At 31.6% G+C, this 27274-nt stretch overlaps 1 protein-coding gene across 1 annotated transcript; it reads left to right on the forward strand.

Moving 5' to 3' along the window:
* Positions 1–11436: 11436 nt before the first annotated feature.
* On the forward strand, positions 11437–27025 carry LOC133191156 (von Willebrand factor A domain-containing protein 7-like). Its single transcript, XM_061326865.1, has 20 exons — positions 11437–11635; positions 15353–15463; positions 16476–16649; positions 17033–17096; positions 17392–17492; positions 18389–18577; positions 18792–19001; positions 19191–19310; positions 19823–20005; positions 20213–20325; positions 20505–20670; positions 20884–20966; positions 21430–21586; positions 23103–23272; positions 23478–23589; positions 23767–23968; positions 24067–24160; positions 25416–25654; positions 26308–26635; positions 26885–27025. The coding sequence occupies exons 1-20, from the start codon at positions 11437–11439 to the stop codon at positions 27023–27025; spliced, it is 3156 nt and encodes a 1051-aa protein (XP_061182849.1).
* Positions 27026–27274: the final 249 nt, after the last annotated feature.

Below are 27274 nucleotides of genomic sequence, written 5' to 3' on the forward strand. Positions count from 1 at the left end.
TTATGATAAACTGAACACTTCAACTTTTTTTATCCTCAATTCCCTTACTTGTGTAGCAATATAACTTATCACCGACATAATTATAGGGTTTATTTCTCCTAGTTGTTCCGATACGCAAGAGCATGCTCCACGTACAAACAATTTTTAAAATGAGGCAAGCTTATGACAAACAAGTTGATGAAACAAGGATATCAACAGTCTCGTTCAAAGTCATCATTTCGCAAATTCTATGGTCGATACATTAACCTTTTCAGTAAATACATTTTATCATTTAGGCCATTATTTAAACACTGAATTGTCCACTTATATTTCCGTTTGCCCGATCATGACAATGAGCACACAGCGGGTGTGACTGGTCGACTAAGGATATGTACTCCTCTATGGCACCTGGTCCCACCTCTGATTTTTTTTTTTAGAGATTTGTGTTTGCTCTGCTCCCGAATTGTATTTTTTCAATGGAATTTTGAGTGCTATCTCCTAATGTCATATCAATATTCTTTAGGCTTCGTTGTCCCGTACAAAAATCTATTTCCTTGACTTTCCGATCTGTGCTTAATTCTTGCACACTTGAGTTTATGTTTATACCTTTTCTCAAGCTCATACAAATTACTTTCAATAAAACAGCTTCCAAATTTTTTATACATTCTATTTGCTCTTCTATAGGTTTGCCTTGCAATCTTACATTCAGTTGTTAGCCATGATTTCTTGAATATACATTTTTTTTTCCTTTATTTGTATTCATAGAAATTCATTGTGTACCTTCTCTAGCACTTTCTACTGTTTTAAAATTTTATATTTCACATTCTAAATGTACAATTACATTTAATTTTAGATCTAGACAATTTTTATATGATATAAATTTCATTGTTCCACTTCCATACAATTTCAAAGTCTTGTTCTTTATACGTTGAACCATTGCTTAAACAACAAATATTTCCAAATGATAGGCACAACAAAAATAGAACTATGAATATCAGATAAAAAAATAATAAAATGTAAAACTTGCATATCTTGTATAAATTTCAAGAAATTTATGTCATTGGCTATACAATAATCTATAATACTAGTCTGCTTTCAAGTTATTTCTCCATTAATATCCCCTTTTCTTAAACCATTCAAAATATTTATATACATCTATAAGTTTTTTCCGGCATTGATTTATTGTTTTATTTCTTGATTCACTTTCTGTTGAAAAACCATACTTTTTTAGGTTATATACCTCTTGACTTTCATTAAGTATTATGTCTCTTTCTAATAAAATTAAATCAGTTTTAGTAAATCAAAATAAACTTTCTCGTTGGACATTCTACCATTAAAATCACCTAATATGCAAACACGGTTATATTCAGTTGACCTCGTCGTCACTTCTTTTTTTTAATTTCCTTAAAAACTAATGATGAAAAAAGTAAATTACCAATTACAACATGACTATCTATTTCTCATGAACTTCCCTTAATTTTTAACCATAAGATTTGGTCACATTCATTTTCAATTCATTTTTAATGATAGATACATAAGAAGCATATTTATTTTGAACATAAATAACTACTCCACCTGACTTTCGAATTGATAATAAAAATTTGTGTTTATTTACACACCGAAATTACTACGGATTTTTTGACAAGGAGCACACGGCGGATGTGACCAGTCGACAGCGGATGCTTACTTTTCCACGGCACCTGATCTCAACTCTGATGTTTTTGGAGGTCCCCTTAATTTTTTGACTTATGTTTTCAACACTGGAATCTCTCTGACTTCTTGATTACATTTACATGTACCTCTATTATTTTCATTTATATATGTAAAGGTACAACTTGTTCAATTTACAAATAACCTATTAATTGAACATTTATAAGCGTTTAACGCACTTCATATAGTGCTTACAGGTTCTAAACGACAAATATAGTTAAACACATAGATTGATATTACACCGAACTGAAATTTCACTTTATCACAGTAAAATACTCTCGTGCTTGAAATTACTGAGAAGTCAGAAAGTGTACTCAACAAAGAGTGATCTGTTTATATTTTATAAATCATGACAAGGAGCACACGGCGGGTGTAACCGGTCGGCAGGGGATGCTCACTCCTCCATGGCACCTGATCCCACCTCTGATTTTTAGAGGTCCGTGTTTGCTCTGCTCCTATTTTGTATTGTTTAATGGACTTTTGAGCTTGAATACTGTTCGTTATCTCCATATATTTCATCCTGGAATGATTATCGTATAATCTACCCTTTAAAAGATTTATCTCAAGGATAAAAAGAAACTACCACGATAAAGGTAAAAATAAAAAACAGAGTAAAAAAGTTATTAACTTCGAACACACATATAACTTAAAAAAACCTTAACATTTTTTAATAAATCTTTTTTTAAAAAAATATGTGCATTTTTGAGTAATTCTAGATTATTTTGAATAAGAAAGCCTTTACATTTTTTTTAAATTTAGGTATTTTCTTCATCCCTCTCCTTTCCCCTATAAACAATTCTAGATCCGCCCCATATAAGTAAAGTAAGAGCTATACTTTGATATTGAAATATAATTGAAAAGAGTATTTTTCCTGCTTAGAGATTTAGTTTAACTTCCTTGATTTGATTGATTTGAACATAGTTCTAACAACCTACGAGTGCCTTCTATGGTCAACATTTTATTCCAACCAATGCTTACAGCCATACCCCCCGTTTTCGAAACAATTTTTTAATTTTCTCTACTAAAATTTACTTTCTCCCTGAAATAGAAAACAAACTAAAAAAAAAACAATGCAAAACAAAACGGCACTTCAAAGAAAAGAGAAAAAAGAAGCTTATTCCATAACGTTAATTTTTATCTTATGTAAAAGTATAAGTTATCCAATTAATGAATAAATCATCAACAAAATCATAAAATCATAAAAATTAATTTGTCTTTTAAAAACTTAATTATTTCGAATCATCCAATATTGCCTGGTGAGATTCTAGATCTATGTCATATGTTCAAAGAATTTTGGAATTTAACCATGGGTCCATAATAATCCCTTCGGTATTGTTAATAAACTTATATGGCATGGATTAATAAAATCCTGTTTATGTCGCAAACAAACCAACTTTGTACTCCATGTTACTTTATACCTGCAGGCAAATGAAAACGATGTATTTGGTACAAAGAATCATGCTGTGAATATTTTATAAAGTTTATCAAAACTAACTTGTGTAATAGAGTGTACTTTTGTTAACTTCACATTGATATTCAGAAATGAAACACGCACTGTTTTCTTTGTTCCATGCTTACAGTCACGGACAACTTTTGAAACTCAGTTATTAAATCAATTACATGAGCAAGTGACGAGCATTGCATGTGAACCTCAATTTCAACGGCAAACATTTTAATCAGTAGGAAACAGAAAATATCGTAACAAATTCATATTTATTTTGGATGTAAAAATGCTAAGGGATATCGTCAGTGATAAAAGTTTACATAGATGTATGCATCAGGAAAAAGTGATAGAAAATTGCTTTAACACAATTTCAATTTTTTAATGAAATACAAAGTGCAAAATTAAGATATCTATATTAAAATATTGTTATTATATATGTACATGTATTTAAAAAGGGGACTTTAAAAAGTCTCATTAATCTCAAATTTTACATACATGTAGTGTGATTATCGGAGTCACCATAACTTTGGAAAAGAAGAAAAGATACATTAATGTGTAGTTATTTTGTTTTCTTTTTTTCTTATTTTTTTTTTATTTACACATTATATCACTTCATTTTTTTAATTAAATAATATATGTTAAGAACATGATTTAAAGGGAGAATTAGAACAAATTACCATAAAAAAAAAATCTTCGTTGTAATGTAAAACTACAAGTTCTAAGTTGATCTTTAATACCCTTGAAACATTAAAAAAAAGATGCGTGTTTTTCTTTCTTTATAAAAATTTATGATTTACACAAGATCAGTTTTAGAGTTACATGGTCAAACACGTTGCAGGTTTTAAACATAGAAAGTTATTTAACAGATAAATATATTTTCTCTCCCCAACCAAAATTAGGATTAATCAAGCCTTATCAAAAATACAATATAAGTAACAATTGAAAGTTTAAACATACATGTATATCATTTATTTTCTCTGTGTGGGCTGCAATTACGCGTTTGAATTCCTGTACAGGAATCACTGTTGATCGGGTCATTTATACGTTGCAATACAATACCAGCTGATTGTCAATTGAGATTACGTCAATCTAGGATAAAAATTCGCCAAAGTTTACAAATATTGGAATAACTTTTCAATCTATATCCATTTAAGTGTGGTATACTTGCCACAACACAAAACAATTATCAACACAGAAACAACAATATTCTTAATGCTAATCATCGGGTTTTCTTTTGATGGACAATAAGCCTACGTAGTTAAAAGTACTTTGTAAGTATCAATCATAGTTTTTCGCTCTATCGTAAAATGTAAATTTCTCTCCATAGACTTGTCATGTTATTGCCCCAAAAATTCTTCTATTTTCTTTTTTTTTTTCTTAATTTTATTTTTCCAGTGAGCATAAATTATCTGTTCATCCTGATTTCGAATGCCCCCGAGTACTTAAAAATTTTAAACGTTTTAGAGTTTAAACATTTTCATAATTTGCTTTATCATTGTTTTATCATTGCTTTAAATTGTTTACGTCATCTCTGTCATAATAAGACAAGTAAAATGCATATCAATAATATTTGACATTTAAACAATTAGCTTTTAGAGAACCAATTTTTTGTCTACTAATATGCAAACAGTTTATTATTTTCTGTTCAAATCAGGGACTGGGTACAATAATTGAATGTGTTTGGGTGATTGATTAATATTTGCCCATATACTCGTAATTAACCCTTAGTCATGAAAAACAAAAAAAAACTTTTACTACTTCCGAAAAAATAAAGTGAGATAAGATAAATTTGTATATTTTTATATAGTTTAAATAACAAATCATTCTCGATTTTCTTTTGTTTGTTTGTTTTGTTTTATTTGTTTTATCATTATTTATTTATGAATGTTTAGTTTGCTTGTTTTTTTTCTTTTTCTTTTTTTTTTACCTTTTAGGTTATTAAAATTTTAGAATTTTGTTAATTTCAGTTGTTAACCTGTTTTCTCAAATTCATGATGTTGATAGATAAAAAATTCAAAATTTTTATTATGGAATACAGTCACCAAGAAAAGGAATCATTTTGAGATGCAATAAACTAGCACAAAGGAAATGTATAATGCATGTATTGAAATCCATCCTGGCACAGGAAGGCTTTGATTTCATGCGATTTCGTTGAACTGATAGAGAACTTCTGAGGATTGTTCGTAATGCAAGTCAAGTGGACACTCTTGAGAAAGAGGAAAAGTCGGCACAGCGAGAAGAATGTTTAAACAACGATGTTTTACATACCAACAATCGCCCGACATAGGTCCCAGATATTTGACTAAATGCGACACGGGAGGCCTATTTATTTCAAAATTAAGTGGAGTTGAAGGTTTCGTGTGTGACTCTTGAGATGCCATAATTGAAACTGTCTGTAAGTCATTTATCAGCGAGTGAAATCGGACTACATCTCGAGGCTCCTTCTTTGTCTCTTTTCTCAGCTTACAGTGCGAAGAATATTTGATGAGTAGCGGTAGCCATAACACTCAAACAGATTTTAATGGAGTTAATAAACTTTCATGTTCGTCATCATTAACGTTGAAAGGTGCCAAATGTACAACTGAGACACTTACAATCTTTGTTGCGCTAGGGGTCCATTGTGACCAATATATCAGCTTTACCGGGCATAATCTGTTTTTTGCAGTGTAATCGTGTCAACTGTATGCCCAAAACTGTGAGAAAACGTGCCGATATGATATCTGATTCAAGAAGAAAAATGTTAAATTAGTTTAGTTCGTTATGAAGTTTAAAGAGTAAAGGTCACAACTCTCATTATCTTTCCATGCCAAAATTTTGAGTTTATTGTTCAATAAAAAAGTTTATATAAATATTTTTCAGTTTATCTGACCATACCTTAAAAATATGAAACATTCCTTAACGATCCTTATCACAGTCCATCATTAGAAAATCTCTGAACAAAACTTTTACAACAAGTGAATAATATTATGTCAAATGAATGCTTATCATGTTTACTTCACAGTTACGTATTGTTATTCATACATATTGTTTAGTTCCACTTTCTTACATTTTTGAGACAATGTAATCAAAAGTAAATATATAAAAATAAGTATTTCTTCAATTAAAGATATTTTCCTCTTCATCAGGATCACTGGATGTAGCGTATTTTGTTTATCTTTTTTCTTTTCATAATGCAATGGCAACATTATACAACAATACAAAAGGTTACTTCATCTTTTTTCTTTGTTTATTTTTCTACATCTCGCTGATAAAATTCACAGGGTATAAATCATAGTCCTATTCCTTTTAATAAGGAATTCATTTCATTCAACCTGAAATGTGGGATTTGCTCCTATCAATGAAAGAAAGAGAAGTTGACACTATTTAGAAAATTCAGCACTTTGTTTGAAATCAGTATGTGTTTTTAAGTAAACACACTGTTTGTATGTATGTTTTATGTTATCATCTTTAAAAGGTTATCGTTTAATGTGTGGGATACAGTAATGGGGAAACAAATTCTGAAAATGAAATGAGATTTATGCTTTTAAATGAGAATATTATTCAAACAAGATCTTTTCTTAAATACTTATTAAATCTTAAATTATATATTATATGCAACCAAAGTAACCTAATGATTTAGAAAGAAATTAGGAAAACGTGCTGTTTATACCCTATGATATATAAAACACATAACCGCTCTCCTAAAGCTTGGAATTACGTGGTCTAGATATCAGTTATTTGCGAGCCCCTTTGAATCTATTTGCATTCATTATGAAGAAGTATTGAAAATTCTTTATAAACTGATAGATTCTCCAACTTTAGATACATATATGTTAAGTGGATTTTGTCTAGGTTTATGTCAATATTTCCTAAATATGTCTCGTCGCCTTAACTGCTATAGTTTTGGTATATTTCAGAAATCTCTAGCATTCGTTTGATAACTTCAAGTATTTCTTTCTGTATGGAGAGAAAGATGAGCTTCTTTTTTTTTGAAAATAAAAAATCTTAAAAAAAAAAAATGAAAATTATAACAAATATGTAGATTTTGTAGATATATTTTTGTTTCAACAATACTTTGACGTTTATAAAGTTATTAAGTTTACTTTTAATACGACATTGTTATAGCAGATTTTCAAATGAGTGTAATGTAAAAGATGAAGATAACAAACAGTTATCAATTTCATAAATCCAGTCAACAAAACGAATTGTGTACAGAGTAAAACATGGACCCCCGGAAACACCAGAGGTGGGAGCGGATGGAGTCTAGCATCTCCTGATGACGGGTCACACACACGCCATGAGTCTTATGTATTGATCAGGTAAACGTAATACTCCTTAGTCAAATTTAGTATTAAAGCAATGACCTAACAAACGGTATGAAACATGTCAGACAAAATACGAACCAACGCTAAGTAGCAAAAAACAAAAAAAACAAAAAAAAACAAAACAAAAAAACAAAAAACAAAAAACGCTAAGGTTTATGTTTAGAGCCCTTCTTATTAACTCAGTTTACAGATTCCATTGCTAATACCTACACCTTTATCATACGAGGAGGAAGTATTGCTACTATCAATTAAAATAAATTAATCATAAGTTTTATAAAAGATGTCCTTGTTAGGGTAGATATCTACTCGAGCGACGCCATCATTTGTAGTGCTTTTTTACAATGGGTTGAAAATAATGGAAAAGGTGAAGATATCAAACAATGATCGATCGAATAAAAATCTATATAAGGAATACAAATCTGTGAACAGGGCATAAAACACAGACCCCTGGAAATTCCAGAAGTGGGATCAGGTGCCTGGGAGGAGTAAATATCCCCTGTTGACCGGTCTCACCCACTTTGAGCCCTATGTATTGATCAGGTAGATATTCAAATTCAGTAAAAAAAAAAAAAAACAAAGGCCTAACAATACATATGAAAGACGTCAGTCAAACTACGAACCAATGATAGTTTATATTCGCTAACAAGGTCATTATAACGACCATAGAATTTAAGAAATGCTGACTTTAAACGAGGTTTTGGAAATCCCTGTAACATCAACTTATCAATCAGTAGCCTGCCTAAGTTTAAAAATTGGTCGTATTCAGAACATGCTTTTAAGTATCAAATAATTTGTGAGATGTAAACACCATATGCAGGTCATAGCGGGATATTACTATATAGATAAGGAAAGTTGATGATGAAAAAGCTGAAGTCACCTCGTTTGTCATACAATTTAGTTGTTAGTTGGCCCTTAATGTCTATAGTCAGTAAAACATCCAAATATGAAACATTTGTGTTGTCTTTTGTTTCAAGTTTCCTGGGATATTCGAGTTGAAACATGAATGGAAATAACTATTGTTAATTCATATTACGTCGACGATAGTATCTAAATGAATGCCACAGCAAGTGTTTTCTTCTTCTCATGTCGAAGTTTTTGAATAAATTCTGCTTCATAGGAATATAAAAACAGGTCGGCTAGTAAAGGAGCACAATTGGCGCCCATCGAAATTCTAGAAATATGTTGGAAGACCTGGTCTCCGAAGACTACATAAATGTTGTCTATGAATAACTCCAGCATCCTTTTAAAATCGCCTTCAGCTACTTGTGTGTAAAATTAGAGTGATTGTTGTAGATGACCAGTCACAATTAAGATACGAAAATTTCCAACTTGACCTTTGTTGAGGAAAAAAAGAATTATTGTAGATCTTGTTTTCATGATATGAAATATGTGGAGATAACGAACAGTATTCGAGCTCAAAAGTCAATTAAAATTTACAAAATAGGAGCAGAGCAAAGACGGAGCTCTAAGACATCAGAGGTGGGATCAGGTTCCATGGAGGAGTGAGCATCCCCTGCCTACCGGTCACACCCGCCGTGTGCTCATTGTCATGATCGGGAAATAACGGAAAAATCCGTTAGTGCGTAAATAATAACATAACAATTAGTATGTAAAAAGTCAGTCAGCATTTGACTTAATGAAAGATTGTATTTGCTGACAAGGTCATTGTATCGACCATAGAACTTTCGAAATGATGACTTTAAACGAGACTGCTGATATTCTTGTTTCATCAACTTGTTTGTCATTTTGTTTGATGTTACATTAGAAGCACCGCAGTTTGTATTTCACTGTTTTTGAAATCAACTACATATAAATTACGAAATGTTTTATTTATATACATTTTAATAATAATAATATTTATTCGTTATGCATGAAATATGGAAATAGCGAACAGTATTCAAGTTCAATAGTCCATTCAAACAATACAAATCAGGAGAAGAGTAAACACGGACATCTAATACATTAGAGGTGGGATCGAGTGACATGGAGGAGTGAGTATCCCCTGCCGACCGATCACACCCGCCGTGTACATATATGTGATAATAAGGATAGCCCTATGAAAGCTCGAAAGCCTATTTCCAATGGAGTCTTTTATTGCGTGAATGTTGGGAGGAAGCCGGAGAAAACCCATGTGTCCGAGCTGGCGACCACCCTACCTTCTTACATACAACGACTGTGGTTATCAGCGATGAGACAGGATTACGCTAACCACAGCGCAACACGGGCATTCTTAAAAAAAGCTATGAAACTGTAGCATATACATGTAATGTTCATACAGTAATGCAATATAAGTGCATTTTATGATACAGTTTTCCTCTTCAAGATAACGATTTCTTTTGTTTTTCAAAGAAATCTAATAAAGTAACTCAGGCATTTTCGGGCAAAATATGTTTCAATGACAAATTTTTCAAGCTGAGGATGAATGATCGATATGGGGATATACATGTTCTAGAAGTTGTAAAAGAAAAGCTAATTTTTATAGATCTTTAAATAATTATGATATTCTTAAGAATAAAATAAGGTATTTTGAACCACTTAATTATGATTGATTAATTGATTGTATGTGTTTTACGTCCCATTAGAGAATTTTTCACTCATATAGAGAGGTCACCATATACCGGTGAAGGGCTTCAAATTCAGACCTTTACTCAGCATTTAGGGCCACTGAGCAGTGACACGCCTGCTGTGACACGGGTCCTCGATTTGTAAGTTCTCATCCAAAACGCCCGCAACTTTCACTTCAAAGTGTCGAGGAATGTCTTATTTGTTTATTAATTTCAAATTATTTTTAAATAATTTTAAATTATTTTTGTAAAATTTCAAATTCTCCATTTAGTATGCTTTCCTCTCTGATTTTCAGTTTTATCAATTGATAAATGTAAGTGACCCTAACTTATGAATATCTTAAATAATATCTGATAAATACATATATCTGAAAGGTGTATTTTTATATTTGAACCGTCGACTATTGATTTTGGTTGAAATTGTATGCAAAAGAAGAATATATATGTCTTTCGGAGATTCTGGTCAGAGACGTAACCAATCAAGAGATGAATTTTTTGGGCTTAATTAATGATCTTCGAAGATGTTACTCTTATGATTCCAAAGAAGAAAACACTACCTTTACCTAGAAAATATGAAGTAGGCAGCTACCTTAACATATCAAAAGACATGGTTAACATCATTAAATACAAGTATCTCACCAGAATAATTTAAGGTAGTTGTTTCCTTGTTGATTAGGAAATATATATGATATTTTAAGATAAACTTTTTTTTAAAGGGAAAAAATAGTTTCGATATCTTCAGAATTACCTCCACTAGATTTTCCCTACTAGATCATGACTTTCCTTGTGTCAAATCGATCTTAACAAGACAAATTGAACAGATAAATACCTAATTTAATTTTGATCACACCAGTTCTTTGGAAATAAATTTGAATAACAAACATCACAAGTTTGGTCCTTTTGTTTTAACAACATTCCTCTATTTGTTTGACAAGAGAATTTACTTTTCACAAATATTTCTCGTTATTTGTCAAAATATTTTTATCTTTAACCTGAAACTGGTGTACGTGTCTCTGCTGAGAAAATGATAGATGATGATAATTTGATAACGACCACTTTTGTGTTTGTTTTAATAATATATTTCCATTCAAGACTAGAGAAATCCATTACCTATCATCACGTGATGTAGATATGGGCGGGCCATTAGAAAGTGATCCACTAGTTTTTGCAGTTTTCGGAAGAATCAACAATTCTGCAATACATTTGAAACCAAGAAGAGATAACACGAAAGAGCCTAAGATGTCAAAAAGGCTAATTTTGACTGACGGATTGTAAATGATTACATAATATTTTTTTTACAGCAGCATAAGAAATACCTGTGAATTTTATCATAAAAGGAAAATTTCTTTCGAAGTTTTACATTTTTTCTCCTATTCTGGATTAAAGAAGTTGGTTTTTCGACTTTCGTACAATTAGGTATATATCAGTTACCAAAATGAGATTCCATACAGTATTGTCTTGGATAATGGTGTCCCTGCTTATGGGTGTGAAGGCTTTTTATCCAAACGTTCTTGTGCCATTTTTGTCAAATGAGGACTATACACACGAAACCATTACAGAGCAAGGGGTGTTACAGGTTTTTCAAGAATTATGGAATCAATCCTTCAGCGGCTTTTCTAGACAAAATAGTCGAGGTAAAATATGGCTTTCAAATTAGAAAAACAGATTTTCGACTTCTTAAAATATTTCTTGTCTGACATCCTGAACTTCATTGTTTTGAAATTTGTTTCGATTGTTTGCCACGGTGTTTGAGGTAACGATAAAAAAAAATCCAATGCAAAATTCAGATTATAAACAAGGAATATAGAGATCAGCAAAATATGCCTCGGAATTTTCGTCTTTTTCTGTTAATCTGAAATTGCCCAGATAGAGCTATTTGTCTCTTTATTTATACATGCACAGTTAGAAGTTAATATATTAAGATCTGGGCAATTACATGATTATTTGAAAAGTATCAAGAACATTAGGATTACCGGACCTCTGGAAATGGGTTAGGGTTGATCAAAAGTGATTTGTTTTGTTTTGTTTTGCTCATTGGAAATATGGAATATGATTATTAACTATTTTGGATCGAAGATTAGATGGAATGAATATTAATGTTAAGTGTATTTAAGTATATAGGATTGTATTTAATATTTCAAGCAAACAATGATACAGAAACATCCTTAAATGGTTGAGACTTTCTCTGTTTTGTTATATTCTTCTGTATAAAATCCAAACATGGACGTTATCGGTTTTCGAATTGATGTGGCAATTAACGCTGAATGGACATAGAGTCACCGAGGCTAAAAGACTTCACAGTAATGTATGACGTAATTATGTAAGCAAAAACGATCATAAAAGCTATAGCGTCAGTATATGATGGGTTTATATATATATATATATATATATATATATATATATATATATATATATATATATATATATATATATATATATTTCTACAAGTGTGCTGTCTTAACGAATAAAAGAAATTTTTAATGGGCATTGATAATTGCATTATTTTATATATGTTACTGTTTGTTAAACAAAGCTTGCTCTTTCACCTTTATACGTTTAAGGAAATAAATATTTCTACCACCATATATTTCTTTTCCAAACAAAGGAATTCTTTCGTCACCGTTTCCCAAGGTTAAGCAATATATACACATTAGAGATATTTATAATCCGATGAACGTCCTAAACATCAATGTAAGACAAACTCTGATGCACGAAAAGATCATAATAACCAATAAAACCCTCTTCAAGTGACGTGAAGCAATATTGCAAATCTCGACTGTACAAAAGTCAACTACAAATTAGATAAAACTGGATTAAATTCACAGCAATATTTAAAAAAACATCCTTGTCTATAGTCTCAGACTCAGGGATCTGAATGAAAAGGGGAGATTTAAACATTTTTTTTTAAATCTGCCGAGATTTAAGTGAGTGGAAATGATATAAACACTCTAAGCATAGTTACCATTAAGCATGTGAATAGAAATGGTGGGGGGGGGGGGTTCTATTTAAATGATGTTGCTGCACATAAACATTACAATACTGGAAAAGCAATATTTCTAAGATATTCGTAAATATCGTAAAACGACTCTAAACTTTTATTTACGCATATAGACATGTAATTGCATGTTGTATAGAACATTAAGTGCGTGATTCATTCTTTAAAAGGGAACTGGATTTTATTCACTGTTAAGCCTTGCCGTGTTTCACTATCGGCAAAGACAACTGAAGTACCTTGTAGATTGGAAATAAAAACAATGTCAAATAGATTCAATAAAATGTACATGGACCAGACAAACAAGGCGGCAAACATAACCCTTCGTACAAGGGAGGCAAATAATTTAGGGAAAATATTTAAGATAAAACGTCTCTTGTGTACTAAATTGCTTTGGGTTCGTATCTGTGTAGTTTTGGTTTCTATATTGTCCATTTTGATAACGAAATCTTAAAGTTACACGAAAATAGCGTCCTTTGAAAAAATGACAATATTTTTATAAATGCCATTGCTGTTGAGTTTAAATTGATTCCCCATGAAGTCAAAAATCCTTTTACACTCTTTCCCCTCTCGATTAAAGTATTACCTAATTTCTAAGCATTATATCTACAAGTAGATAGATGTTTGAACAGTTCTAACTAATTGTATCTTATTTACCATAGTATTAGAAGAAAATCTACAAAATGCTCATCCGTAGACATATTTTGGTATATGGACCAAAATTTTTTCTAAAACTGTTTTCTGAATTGACGTTCGTTTTCAATAAAGTAAATAGCAAAGAATGGGACTAGAATATTTCATAACAGTTCATGAATTAAAAAAGGGATAACTAAGGAGAGAAAATCAAATTTATTATCATCAAATACATATATTCTGTCACCAAGTGAGATTTAAATGTACTTGTGGTTTTTGAAAAAATACCCACTCGATGAATTTAGCACCTTTTCCGGAAATCCCTATTCGAAGTGAATGAATCAACGTTTTTCACGATTAGCTTTCCCTTAAAAGTGTCCTTTATAACACATCTATAGCTATTTCCTGTTCATATTAGGGGAAAAAAAACCTTGATCGAATCAAAAAGGGCATAAAATCTTACTTTAACAGCTTTTTAAGCCGAACTTGACAGTGAATAAAATCCATGAAAGTCGAGGAACATTTCATTTTCAACCATACAACAGGCCCGTTGGAAGCAATTTCACTTTGAGGGGGCACAACCTTACATTTTCAGTTGAGGGGGCACTATCGACTACCAAAATTCCTTGACAAGCAAAAAAAAAAAAAAAAAAAAAAAAGGTCATCAGACGTTATTATTGAGGGGGCACAAGCATGTAGTAGCTATGTTTTCTATAGTATTCTATATATCGGCAAAATTATTGGGGGGGGGGGGGCACGCCCCCCCCCCGGTTCCTACGGCCATGTACAATACAATGTATCTGTAAATGATTGTTCTTATTTTTCTTGACTTTTACTAACTGAATGATATGCACTAATTTAAAGTAAATCTCATATTCAAAAATATTTTTAAAAGAAAATAATTAATATATTTTGAAATTTACCAAATGACAAAGGATCAGGGTAAGAGATTAGAATGTTTCTTTTAATTGTGATTAAATATGCAAAAATACTGTTAAGAATTTGTGCAGCGGTTTAAAAAGTGTAAAATGAAATAATAATTAACGTGTCACTCCTTACAAAATCAATTATCTACATTTCCCCTGATGTTGTTTATTCACCATAGATTGTAGTGTTTCTTCAGGATTTGCAGTGTTTATTGATTATATTGTATGTTCACCATATCATAGTGTTTATTCACCATATTATAGTGTCAATTCACCATATTATAGTGTCAATTCACCATATCATAGTGTTTATTCACCATATTATAGTGTCAATTCACCATATTATAGTGTCAATTCACCATATTATAGTGTCAATTCACCATAACATAGTGTTTATTCACCATATTATAGTGTCAATTCACCATATTATAGTGTCAATTCACCATATCATAGTGTCAATTCACCATATTATAGTGTCAATTTGACATATTATAGTGTATATTCAAATAGTATATATATAAATGGACCCTTTGGTCATTTCAAGTTTGCTAAATATCAAAGGAATTAAATGTTTTCTTTTTCTCTTACATAAATCAGGAGATTGATTGATTGTCGACAAAGATAGCATCTGGTTATAGTGTATTGGAATTATAGCCAATAAAAATACAAGAGCAATGTTAACTCTGAAAAAGTGAATTCATACCTTATACTCTGTAATTGAACTTTATCTTTAAGTCAAAATAAGTCATTGCTTTAATTCTGATTCAAATATTTTAATACTGAATATATGTGTATTTTAGGGCCCTTGCCACAACATACAGTACGTGAAATTGTGAATTTTATAAATGATATACATAGGAAACACCTTAGTAAACCAGAATGGCATTTTAGCAATGAAAACATAATTGAAGGTAAGATCACTTTATATTGTATCTGAGGGTTATATTTTACAAAAAAATAGAATATATAAGGTTAATTGTTATGAAAAATATTGGCGTGTACTCTGTATAAATACATGTAATACAGATGTTTACATATCTGTTTAAATACATAAATAGTTTTTTTAATAACATTAATTAGTCTTCTTTATGTATTATGCCTTATATTCTTTTATGTAAGAAAATATGGTTAAATGCACAATGCACCATTTTTTTTTCAGATATAAATATTCTTGTAGCAAATTAACCTGACATATTTTCACATATGATCAGTTTATGCTGAAATGCAAAATTAAAGAAATAAGGTCCACTGTTTTAGTAACCACTGATGCCTTTCCATTGTGCATTAAAACTTTTCTCAATATTCAAATTAAAATTGATTAATTTTCAAATGAAAACGCACCTCGCTATCCATTTATGAAGACAGGTGTGGAACTTTTTCAATCAATAAACAATGTTTTTTTTAAATAGTTTGGTATATTTTAAGAAAGAAAAAAAAAACATACGCAACACGCAACAGAAAGTTAGATAATATATTAACGCATTATTGAATATAAATCAGATTTATTTTAAATATATTAAATTTTGTTCTTTTCCTGATTTTGTTATAACTAGCATTAAAAAATGTTTCTAAAACAGTAGGAAGCAATATAAAATACAATACAAAATTACATTCAAGCAAACAAAGTAATACCAAAAATTAAAAACCGCAAAAGACATAAACAGATAGATACTCTCAATAATTCTGTCAAATCACTACAAAAATAGCCAAAGACCTATTTTTAAAAATGTATTCATACATGCATATAAAAATTTTAGAAGCAAAATATTTTTTAAAGTCAAATATGAAGTATCCAGTGAGAGACCACTGGTGACTCTCAGAGGCTATAAAATGTACTTTTCCGTAGAAAACCACAAATTAAAATTCAGAGAAACAATTAAATGAGCAAAATATCTTTTAATGGATTATGTTGCTACTTTCAAGCCAACCATAAGCTGAAACGCTATCGACAATTGGTCTTGGATTTACTAGGATTGTCTGTCCCGGACTACACGGCGGCGAGGAAATATGTCAGCTATTGCCTGCACCTTCTGCAGAGCTTCTACAGTAACACGAACTGGATAGAGCTCAATGGACAGACTATTTACACAGATTTAGGTAAGTATCAAATATATCAGGATTAAGTCAGCAAATCCTCCGTGTACTTAAGGTGCCTCAATTTCCCTTCATTGATAGGATGTAAACTATCCCCTGAATGGTTAAAATATATGAAAGTTTTCTGTAATCTGCACTTTCACTGCACGAAAGACTGAATAACAAAAGTATTTAACTTTTACCAAGTGTACATTTATGAATGTTCCATGTGATACCTTTTTAATTATCCTAAAGATATAAGCAAAAATGTTAATGTCATATGAAGTTTGTGCAATTGATAATTAAATAAAGTTCTTTTTCTAACAAAAAATAAATAATCCCCCTCCCCCATACACCAGAAGTATGCATCAACAAATAGCAATAAATCTTTGGAAATTTCTTTAAAGGATTACCCGGAAAGCAGCTACTTCCTGTTGCCACGACCGACATGAATACGTGTTTAAGTTGTAGGTAAGAGTAGTAGATCAACAAGGACATTTAGCTCCAACAAGAGATGTGCTCAACCACTCAAAATGTTCAAAACTATATCTCTTTAAGTTTATACTACTATAAAGACATGTTCCATTTGATTTTGGACCCTTTTAATCACTCTTTATCCTACAAGAGGAAAAGTAAGGGTAGAGCAAGCAGTCTGTAGTTTAAACTGAAGTAGACGCAAATTAAGAGTATTTGATTTGTTAGTTTACACACCGACGCACAATTTATCTTAAAATTATGTGACGTCAAATTCTGCCCTTTCTCCCAGTACTCAGGAGGACTTGGATGGCTGTGCTGACAATTTGATAGATAACGGGATGGTCCTCACCAGTGGTTATCGCTCAGAAATCGACAGTTCTAGCGGGACAGGTGATAATTTTAATAGCAACTTGAAAATACAGTCAGTTTTGTTTTAGCAACCTCTTCAATATTTGATTAATCATTGTTTTTTGCTCCACTTTACTGACAATTTCTAATATTACATCAAAAGGACAAAAAATGTGTAATTAATATACACCGTAGTTATTTATTTACCTAGCAATTTAAAAAAAAATTGCTCAATGAGAGACGATCCGTAATTTTTGCATATATTTCAATAGGAATGAGTACTTGACACTCTAAATGTATTTCTTATTCAAAGCTACATAGCTAGTGATTCTGATACTTAGACAATTTCTAAAACACCAGACTTCATTAAAAAAAAAGGGGGGGAAATGTTTAAATAAAATTACGATGTATACAAATTACAGTTTTGCGACATTGACAGCTCTAGCTGTAAAAAAAAAAAATAAGAGAATGTATGAGAAGAACGCCTTCGGATATGAAAAAAAAAAAACATGTTGCTCTCTTACAAAGAGAAGTACAATACGTGGACCATAGTCGTGTTTCTAAAAGAAATCTTTCTTTTCAAAATTCTTATAAAAATATGTGATGTAAAATAAATTGAAAACATGCACATTTTTCATTATGATTAGACGTAAAAGTCTTAATGCTAAAACTGTAATAGAAATTTAAAAAAGCACTGACCATCAAGTTTAATTACTCGGGTGACAAAATCTGTCATATTCGAGATCTTTCGTAGATGTAATTGTAAATTCTTAGAATGTTCGTTTACTGATATGCACGCTTTGTGCATGATAGTATGTTGATTTATATGTCTAAATTTATGAACACTTTCTCAAGAAAATCACTCTTTCAAAATACATCAACTACATTTATAAAGCATTGTAAAATATAATAATTTCACTGAAATGATATCCTGGTAGTAACGGAAATGGAGGTAAAGTCAGGGAAATGTTCGCATGGCGGCCCTTACAGTTCATCTACGGACCATACGGTGAGAGGAGGGATAAATAAAGAGACAACAGATCCACAATATTCCCCTCATTACAGCCTTCACAAAGACGCAGCTTTAGCCGCAATAGAACACACAAGATACTTTTTCAATGATAAAGGTTTGTCTATCGAGATTTTAAAAATATAACATTGGCCTGAAAATTAGATCGTAGACCATACCTTTTGTATTTTTCAGCAATACAAAACTGCAGCATTAAACTTTGTCTCTCTAAATATTATTAGAAATGATTTTATTATGCAGTGCAATGTCAATGTAAATCAAGACACTCCTCAAACAAAGTACACGTATAAAGAGAATGCCTTTTCTTTCAGAAAATGGTTTAATAAAACATATCGGCTTGTGGAAACTCAAAAATCTTCTAGAAACAATCAAAGAACAAACTTTGATATTTGTCATAGACACGTCTCCTGATATGAAAAGAGAGGTTGAATCCATTAAGAAAGTCATTCAGGCTGCAGTACAAGATATGATGTCATCTCGGACCAGTTATCACTTTATGCTGGTAACTGTTGGCAAAGTCGGTACTTATTTATTCTGCATTATTGCCTTCCTTTCTAATCACAGCACAATATAACATACTCTAAATAGTAGCCATTTTTGTTTTCTTATCCTCAGATTTATTATCAAAATTACATTGCATCTAATGTCATTACGCTGAAGTTAGAACTCTCAGTCATTCGGATAACGATCCATTCCGTTTCAAATTGTAGTCAGCAGCATTCAAATGGAAAATTATGCCAACCTTTTTGGTGTGCTGAAGGCAGTAGATAATATTACATATGAATCACAGCAGAACTGTCATAAACCGATACTACACACAATACAGAAAGGTACGTTAAAGGTAATTTCAAATATATATCAACAAAGAGTAGAGAAGGAAATAAAAAAAGAAAAAAATCTAAACAACAGGCAATAAAGAAGGATAGGTTAAGGACAGACGATACGTTCCTCAATAATACATACATTTTTTTTGAGATTTTGTCATTGAAGTATTGCTACTTTGACATGTTTATTCACAAAAAATTGAGGTGCCTTACCAGGCATTTGTGCAAGATACCAGAGGGTAGTTTTCTTATATAATGCATTTGGAAAAAAATTAATTTGCAAATATCAAATTTTTTAGTGTTTGGATTTTTTAAGGACAATTAGAAACTGGTTTAGAAATCAGAATGTAATTAAAATTTTGAATATTTTTCATATATTACGAGGATATACATAACAGATATTTGAGGAACGTATCGTCTTAAAAACCTTAAAGAAAAAAATACAGAATCAGGTCTATCTTTCTTTGCTTAAAGAATGTAGTTTGCATCTTTAAAGTTACCTGTTTTCCGTCTTTTAGTTTCAGATGTTGCTCCAAGGTCGTCAAGGATGTTCGTTTTCACTGATTCCTCTCCTGATAAGAAAAGTTTTCATAAAAATGAAATTGAAGCCAAGAAGATAGTCATAAATTTTTACCTTATGGGGTCATGTCACCGTCGAATAACGTCCTTTAGACAAAATCTTTACAATCGCTATGGGAAAGGTAAGAATCAGATGAAGTTGTACATGTAAGCTTTATGAACATCGTTAGAAGAAGATATATTTAATATAAAAACAGAGAGGGAAGCCATTAATGTAATATTCACTGTACCAAATATATTTAAGTATAAGTCTCTGTAATTGAATTAAAATTTGCAAAGTATCGAGCTTGAGCAATATCGTAATAATCTTGTTATCATAAATATTACAGACACTCGCCGAGGACGAAGCGCTTTCACAGTTCCTTTAAGCTTCCGGCAGATTGCTAGTAATTCTGGGGGACAAATCTACACCGGATCAGCATCATTAAATCTATTAAATATTGTGAGTGATTGCGAATTCAAAATGAACTATGAAACTAGAATGATTACAATTATCACTTTAAACTCATTTAAATTTACTGTTTTCAAAATATGCATGATTTAGATATTGAATTTGAGTGCTAAAAACGTGTGACACATTTTTACTTTCATACTATTAATTAATATTGTCATTTTATTTAGGCATCTTCTCTTGACCCTGAGGTAAAAATTTTAAAGTTGGATTTCCCGGGTGGACAGGAAGGTTTTAGCACCTTGACCATTCCATCTGATGTTACTGTCACCAAGCTGATCATTCAGATCGATGGAATCACAACTTTACCTTCAGCCAGATTAAAAGATCAATATGGTATCGATATTTGGGTTTATTTTTGCTTTCATTGGTTTGAAAAAGTATCAGAAACTTTTCGTTCGTTGGCGGACATAATGTACGCATCTAAATGTATTCATGTTTTTGTTAAAAAAAACAATAAAGATCAGGTAAATGCACAACGGTAATATACTTTTTTGGTTTTCTACAGATATGTTAAATCATTTTAACACTTGTTTTTTGTCATTTTAGGTAATTTATTGATTGCTGGATCTAATGGACAAACGAATGTCACAGAAACAGATACTGGCACCACGACCATAAAGGAAATCATTGTAAGTGAGCACAGTAACTAATTATGTTCAGTGACATGGATAAATCTTTTAAAAAAGAAAATGATTGGCTTTTCACATGCTTTATTGATTGATTCATTGATTGTATGTTGTTTTACGCCCCGTTGAAGAATTTTTCACTCATATAGAGACGTCACCACACACCGGTGAAGGGCTTCAAATTTAGACCTAGTGCCATTGAGTTGTGAGGGATCTTTATTATGCAAGCGCCTGCCTCGGTACTTAAGGTCTCATTCGAAGGACCGCAACTTTCACTTCAAAGTGCCAAACGCTTGGCGAAGGAACAGTTGCTACCTATTTTATCGACTTAGATCAGTCGCGGTCGTGATTCGAACACACGACCTTCCGATCACGGAGTGAGCGCTCTACCGACGGAGCTACCGTTACGGTTTCACAGGCTTTAAATTAATTATACTTATTATGAATAATTTGTTTCTTCTTTCAGAATCCTAAACCAGGTCTTTATTCTCTCGAAAAAAATATTTATATATTCTGGAAGGTCGAAGTAAAGGCGGTTAGTGAATTAGATTTCACGGCCCAGCTCATGAAGTCTGATGCCAACAGTTACGCTCTGACAGAGATAGAAGGAAGGCCATTAGTGGGTGGGTGTCTTTACAAAAGTTCTAGAAATGAAACAGCACAATAGACGTTTTTCCTCATTATTGCCCAAAATAAAATCGAAGAAAATTTACCATTTACCAGTTATACTAGCTACAGATTTGTAGCTCGCTGATCTAAAAAAAAAAAAAAAAAAAGGGATGGACGAGGCCATCTTTAAAAAATTGTTTGTTTGCCCTCTCCCGACCGACTGGGTAAAAATGGCCCGATTCATAACTTTTTTTAAACTCCAGGAAGCAATTATTTTTATGCATTCTGGAAAATAGATTTTTAAAATTCAGAATTGTTTTTGAAATTTTCTTTGAAAAAAATTCTCTCACCTACCTACCAACTCAATTTTCTCATCCTGAGTCAGAAGAGGGCGAGCAAACATAATTTTTAAGTTGGCCCGACCATGCGAAGATATACAGAGCCACCCATTAAAAAAGTGTATATTTATTGCGCACAAAAAGTGTGCATATTTCTCTATTTACTTCTCCTTTCTAGATATTATTGACCATGTGTTCCTTACCTATTCTTTTAATAATTCAAAAAAAAAATATATACCCCACAATCGTTTTAAATAGCCTTCCTGGGTCTGAAATTGAAATCGTCGAAAATTTCGCGTATTTACTCTGTTATTCTGGGTGGCATGACAAATCCTTCATATCTACCTGATTTATGAAGTATTTGACATTTCCGATTGAACTTTTGTTGCACCAATCTTGTACACGCCACTATATTTGTTCAGATTTTCATATTAGCGGTGAAAAATATTTTACTTTATGAATATTATACAATTTACATTATATTTGGCTAAAAGAATTTTAATTTTTTTGTATTTGAAAAAAAATCATCCTGGTAAAAGCCTAATTCAATGGCAACTTATAAAACGATTGGACTACAAATTACTTTGTCACCCAAAATGTCCGTATACAGAGGCGAAATTTTCGACGGTCATAATTTCAGGCTTAGAGGGTTATTTAAAACTGTTGTAGAGGATGTTTTGTTGCGGAATTTGTAAAAAAAAATGTTAGGAACACACGGTTAGTAATTTCTTGAAATGACAACTTATATGTACGGAGAAATAAATCGAGAAACATTTTTGTGCGCGAAATATACACTTTTTTCCAATGAATAGCTCTCTAGTCGTCTATCCCAATTTTTCAGACCAGCGACTAAAGATCTGCGGCTACTATTCAATATACTACCCTCTTATAATCCCCTCAGTTTTCATCGAAATATGAGACAAGGTTAAAAGTACACAAAGGGTTACTTGTGAACATTCAAAATAAACGAGGAGACCACGAATATCAGAGAAACCTATTGCATTGAATTTTGCTCTTATGTATTTACAAATGCTTTAAGTTTGACGGGCACTTTTTGCGCATAATATAATAATGCGGTATCAAATCCCAATGCACATAATCTTAATATGCTCTGAATTAGAAAGGATCTCATTTTTTACCATTACTACCATTACCATTACTACAGTTTGATGAGCCTACTTTTAATTTTCAGGTGACAACGTAACTGTTCTAGTCACGGTAACTTTACCAGATAACGTCACGGGTGTTTCAGACTTAGTTCTTCTGGATGAGAAGGGAACAACTTTGACGAATAGTAAACTACAACCGTACCCCGGACGCAAGATTGGGGTGTATCACTGCAACGTCATTGTCCCATCACTGGTAGGTTCCACGTTAATGTCTCATTCTTGTCTTTCGTAATTCCCTCATTGAATGTTATACCTTCATCATTTTGATGATAGGAAATTATAGAAAATAAGTAATTAATACAGAATACATACAGATACTGTATCCTTGTCAATCAGTAATTAGATACTGAAAGAGTTGACAATACATATTAAGAATAGAAGTGTATATGACTTTTTAGGACTTTCAAATAGCTATCAGTGGAGAGGATGGGCTTGCCACACACTTCAGAAGACTTCACACTAAACTTATCTCCCCTGTGCTTGTCAAACTAGAGATTCTTCCTTTTCCAAGTATGTCAAAATTCGTAGAGATATAATGACATTAATAGTACTAAGCAAACAAACTGTTAAAAAATACATGCATTTTAAAACCCTAGTTATTTTTTAATATATTTTTAATAAACGTTATGGGGACTGGTACGAATTTTTTGTTTAAATCTCTGATGTTCAGAGTCATCATCTTTCCAGACCCCTTATACACAGGACGAAACTTTATAATCCAGTACACAATAACTAACCAAGGAGCAGGCATTGCGGAAATAGTAGCCACCATTAAAGATAGTCAACAATTTGGTGTAAGTCCCTTCAACAGGACGCATCAACTAGCAGCAGGTGCAAATGTCACAGACATGTTTGTCTTGCATGGAGGATCTACACCTGGAATCACAACGTAATGTCACAGAAGTTAATGATCAATATTTGTAATCAATTATCTTATTAATAGATGAAATCATTTGATGTCTTATTATTGTTTGTTTTTTTTTTTAGATTTGTTACTGTAACAGCAGAGCCAATAACATCAGGGAATTCTAATTTTCAATATTCCACATTTTCCCTAACAACAGAAGATCCCAGTAATAAGGTAGACTAGTCCACCAGTCCATACGATTTATTTTTGTTCTTTACTATGATAAATTTGGTCATATATATATATATATATATATATATATATATATATATATATATATATATATATATATATATATATATATATATATATATATATATATATATTAGGGATGTCAATTTTGTCAATAATTCATATTCGAATATTCAATGAAAGTATTCGAATATATTCGAATATTCGATAAAATAAATGAATCTGTTTTATTTTAAATATGCATCATCCGACTCTCATGAAAGGTTTAACGTAGGTATACTTATATTGGAAGTAAAATTGTATGAAGACTTTTGTAGGTGTACAATAAGAAATTCCATTTGATATTTGTCAATGTTTGAAATAAATAATTGATTTAAATGTAGAAAAGTATAATTTTAACAAATGAAACGTGTGTATTTATAGTAGCTCCAACTGAGGAACCAGTCGTCTTACAAAAGGCAAGATAGTCGTAATGGTATACTATTCAGATTTCAATACGTGTAATAAATTACAATTATCTGCCTGAAAAGAGATATGATTATAATCTTTGATACAATGTAAAGCAGTATTTCCATAGACAATTTTCCTAGGTAATTAACTAATTTCCCGATAATGAATATAAAATTCAGGATTATGTACAACCCGAGATAATCAAGTAATTTACACATTTATTCTGAAATTAAGCCTTTTACAATATTAATTACAGATTAATTCTATCGGACATTCATTCAATGATCAATTAATTTTATTTTGATAAGTATACTCTTCAAGCCTTTTAGACATTCTAAGATTTCATTTTGTTGTCCTCGATTCTAGATCCGATCGTATCTAATAAAAACTATGAAAGTACGTTTTGTATTATACATAAAACATTTTTGTACAATTCTTTAACACCTTACTCAAAACAAAATACATGTAATTTAGTAGATTTATTAGATAAGAAAGTAGTGAATTAAATTGATCGCTAGTAAATTAAACAGGGATAACTTCAGCACTGTTCTAATCAAAATTTATTAATCACAGTACTTCTTTTTGTGAAATCTGAAAAACACCGAATATTCGAATCTTATATTCATATTCGAATATCAACTCATCGAATGAATATTCGAATGTTCGAATATTCGTTGCCATCCCTAATATATATATATATATATATATATATATATATATATATATATATATATATATATATATATATATATATATATATATGTTGTTTTGATTTGGCATAACTTAGACTCCTGACACCACACCCCCCGATTGCAACATCACCAAAGTATCCGGAAGTTGCAGTTCTGTTACCCAGTGCGATTGCAACATGACGTTGATAACAACTGAGTTGGAAATCTTTGATGTTGGTGAGGGCATTAAAACGATATCTTATGGAGGAGCAGGGGGAACGGCGGTTAACTTCTCGTACGATCCATTCATTGCAGGACTTGTTCTAAGTCAAGGAACCGTAAAAGCAAAATTAGTGTAAGTGACCAATGGGAGTATATTTTTTTAATTAGGGAAAAAGTCCATTTAGTTTCATAAATAAAGGGGCTAGGAAAATTACAAAAAAATAAGGACTCAGAAGATAGTTATATATCTATATCAGAGAACAGTAATATAGAATATTATGCTTGCATAAGAATAATTTGAAACTGATTCGCCGGGGCACATTTGTTAAAAAAGGCTATCACTCTCTGAATGATGAAACCACGCCCTCCAGCGTGATAGAACGAAGCAACAGTCCACTGTGCTTGACAACTAATGATATTTCGAAAACTATTGACTGCACAAACGGATCTGACTTCACTGTTGTACTTATTTAAAACGATCAGTATAGTATAGTATATTAAATATTGCATGTAATGAGGGTGACGTTGAGAATTTCCCCCCAAGAAAACCATTGTCAATCTCGGTTGCGTCCCGGTTGACAATGGTTTTCTTGGGGGGGGGGGGGGGTGAATTTTTAATCACCCTCATTTTTATGCAAAATTTATATAATGTTTACTTACCTCTCGTGAAGATACTAGTATATATTTGTTAATGATTCACATGCACTCACCATTTCTTATCAAAGAACATTAATGTGTGTAGAAGTAAATAGTATTTGGAATTTGCATTTCAATTCTTCATTTCAGGGCTGATTGTTGTCGAGTATCTGAAGACATCACACTTGCGGACTGGAAATCAACAAGTAAATGCAATGTTCCAATTAACCCGTCGTGGACCCCTGGGACTTGTACAACGACACCACCACCAACCACAACAACTGATGCCACATCTATCTCCATGACAACTGATTCCTTAACAACGGATTCATTAACCACTAAATCAACCACAAGAAATGGCCAGACAAGCGGTTCTGCTTCTAACACTGCAAGTTCTCAACCCAATACGAGTGTATCACACACTACCGGGAAGTCAACTACTACTTCTACTACCACATCGGTATTGAATTTTAAACGTGTAAAACAAATGCAAAAAAATGATAAATGCTTCGTTCATAAAAATGAAGAAAACGAGATGATTGAAGATGTGGGTATCAGGAAAAATAATCTTTTACCATTCAAGAAGAAATGCTTAACTTTTTACTATTCAAATCTTGTTTTTTTTTTTAGATTCTTGATTAAACGTCAGATTTTGAGTATACCTGACAATTTAATCAATTTTTAAAACTGCAATGATGGTTTTTCTTTATCTTTTAAGAAACCTCAGTCTTCCAATGAAAGCGAGACAGGCCTAAGCACCACGTGGAAAATCGTCATAGCAACAACAGCAACAGCGGTATCAGTGGCGGCTTTGTTTACTGGTGGCATTCTGCTAAGAAAAAAATTCACCGCCGTATCGCCTGATTGAACGGAAAATCCCAAAAAATTACGTTTACCGGTACATTGATGAGGTAATGGTGTGGTGGAAAAAATCTTGGAACTGTCCATTTAATTGTTAAAGTCTATACAAGTATATATTGTTGCATTCTTCTGGCCAAACATTTGGTGCTTTGTTTTGCGTGTATATATCCTTTAATTTATTGTTTTATGTTTGTCTCATAAATTATTTAATTTTTTACTATTTATTACAATGCTAAGACTGTGTGAAATAACATGT

Source organism: Saccostrea echinata, unplaced genomic scaffold (genome assembly GCF_033153115.1).
Source record: "Saccostrea echinata isolate AGI-Se365-2 ecotype Australia unplaced genomic scaffold, CSIRO_AGI_Sech_v1 ptg000023l, whole genome shotgun sequence".
Classification (NCBI taxonomy): Eukaryota; Metazoa; Mollusca; class Bivalvia; order Ostreida; family Ostreidae; genus Saccostrea; species Saccostrea echinata.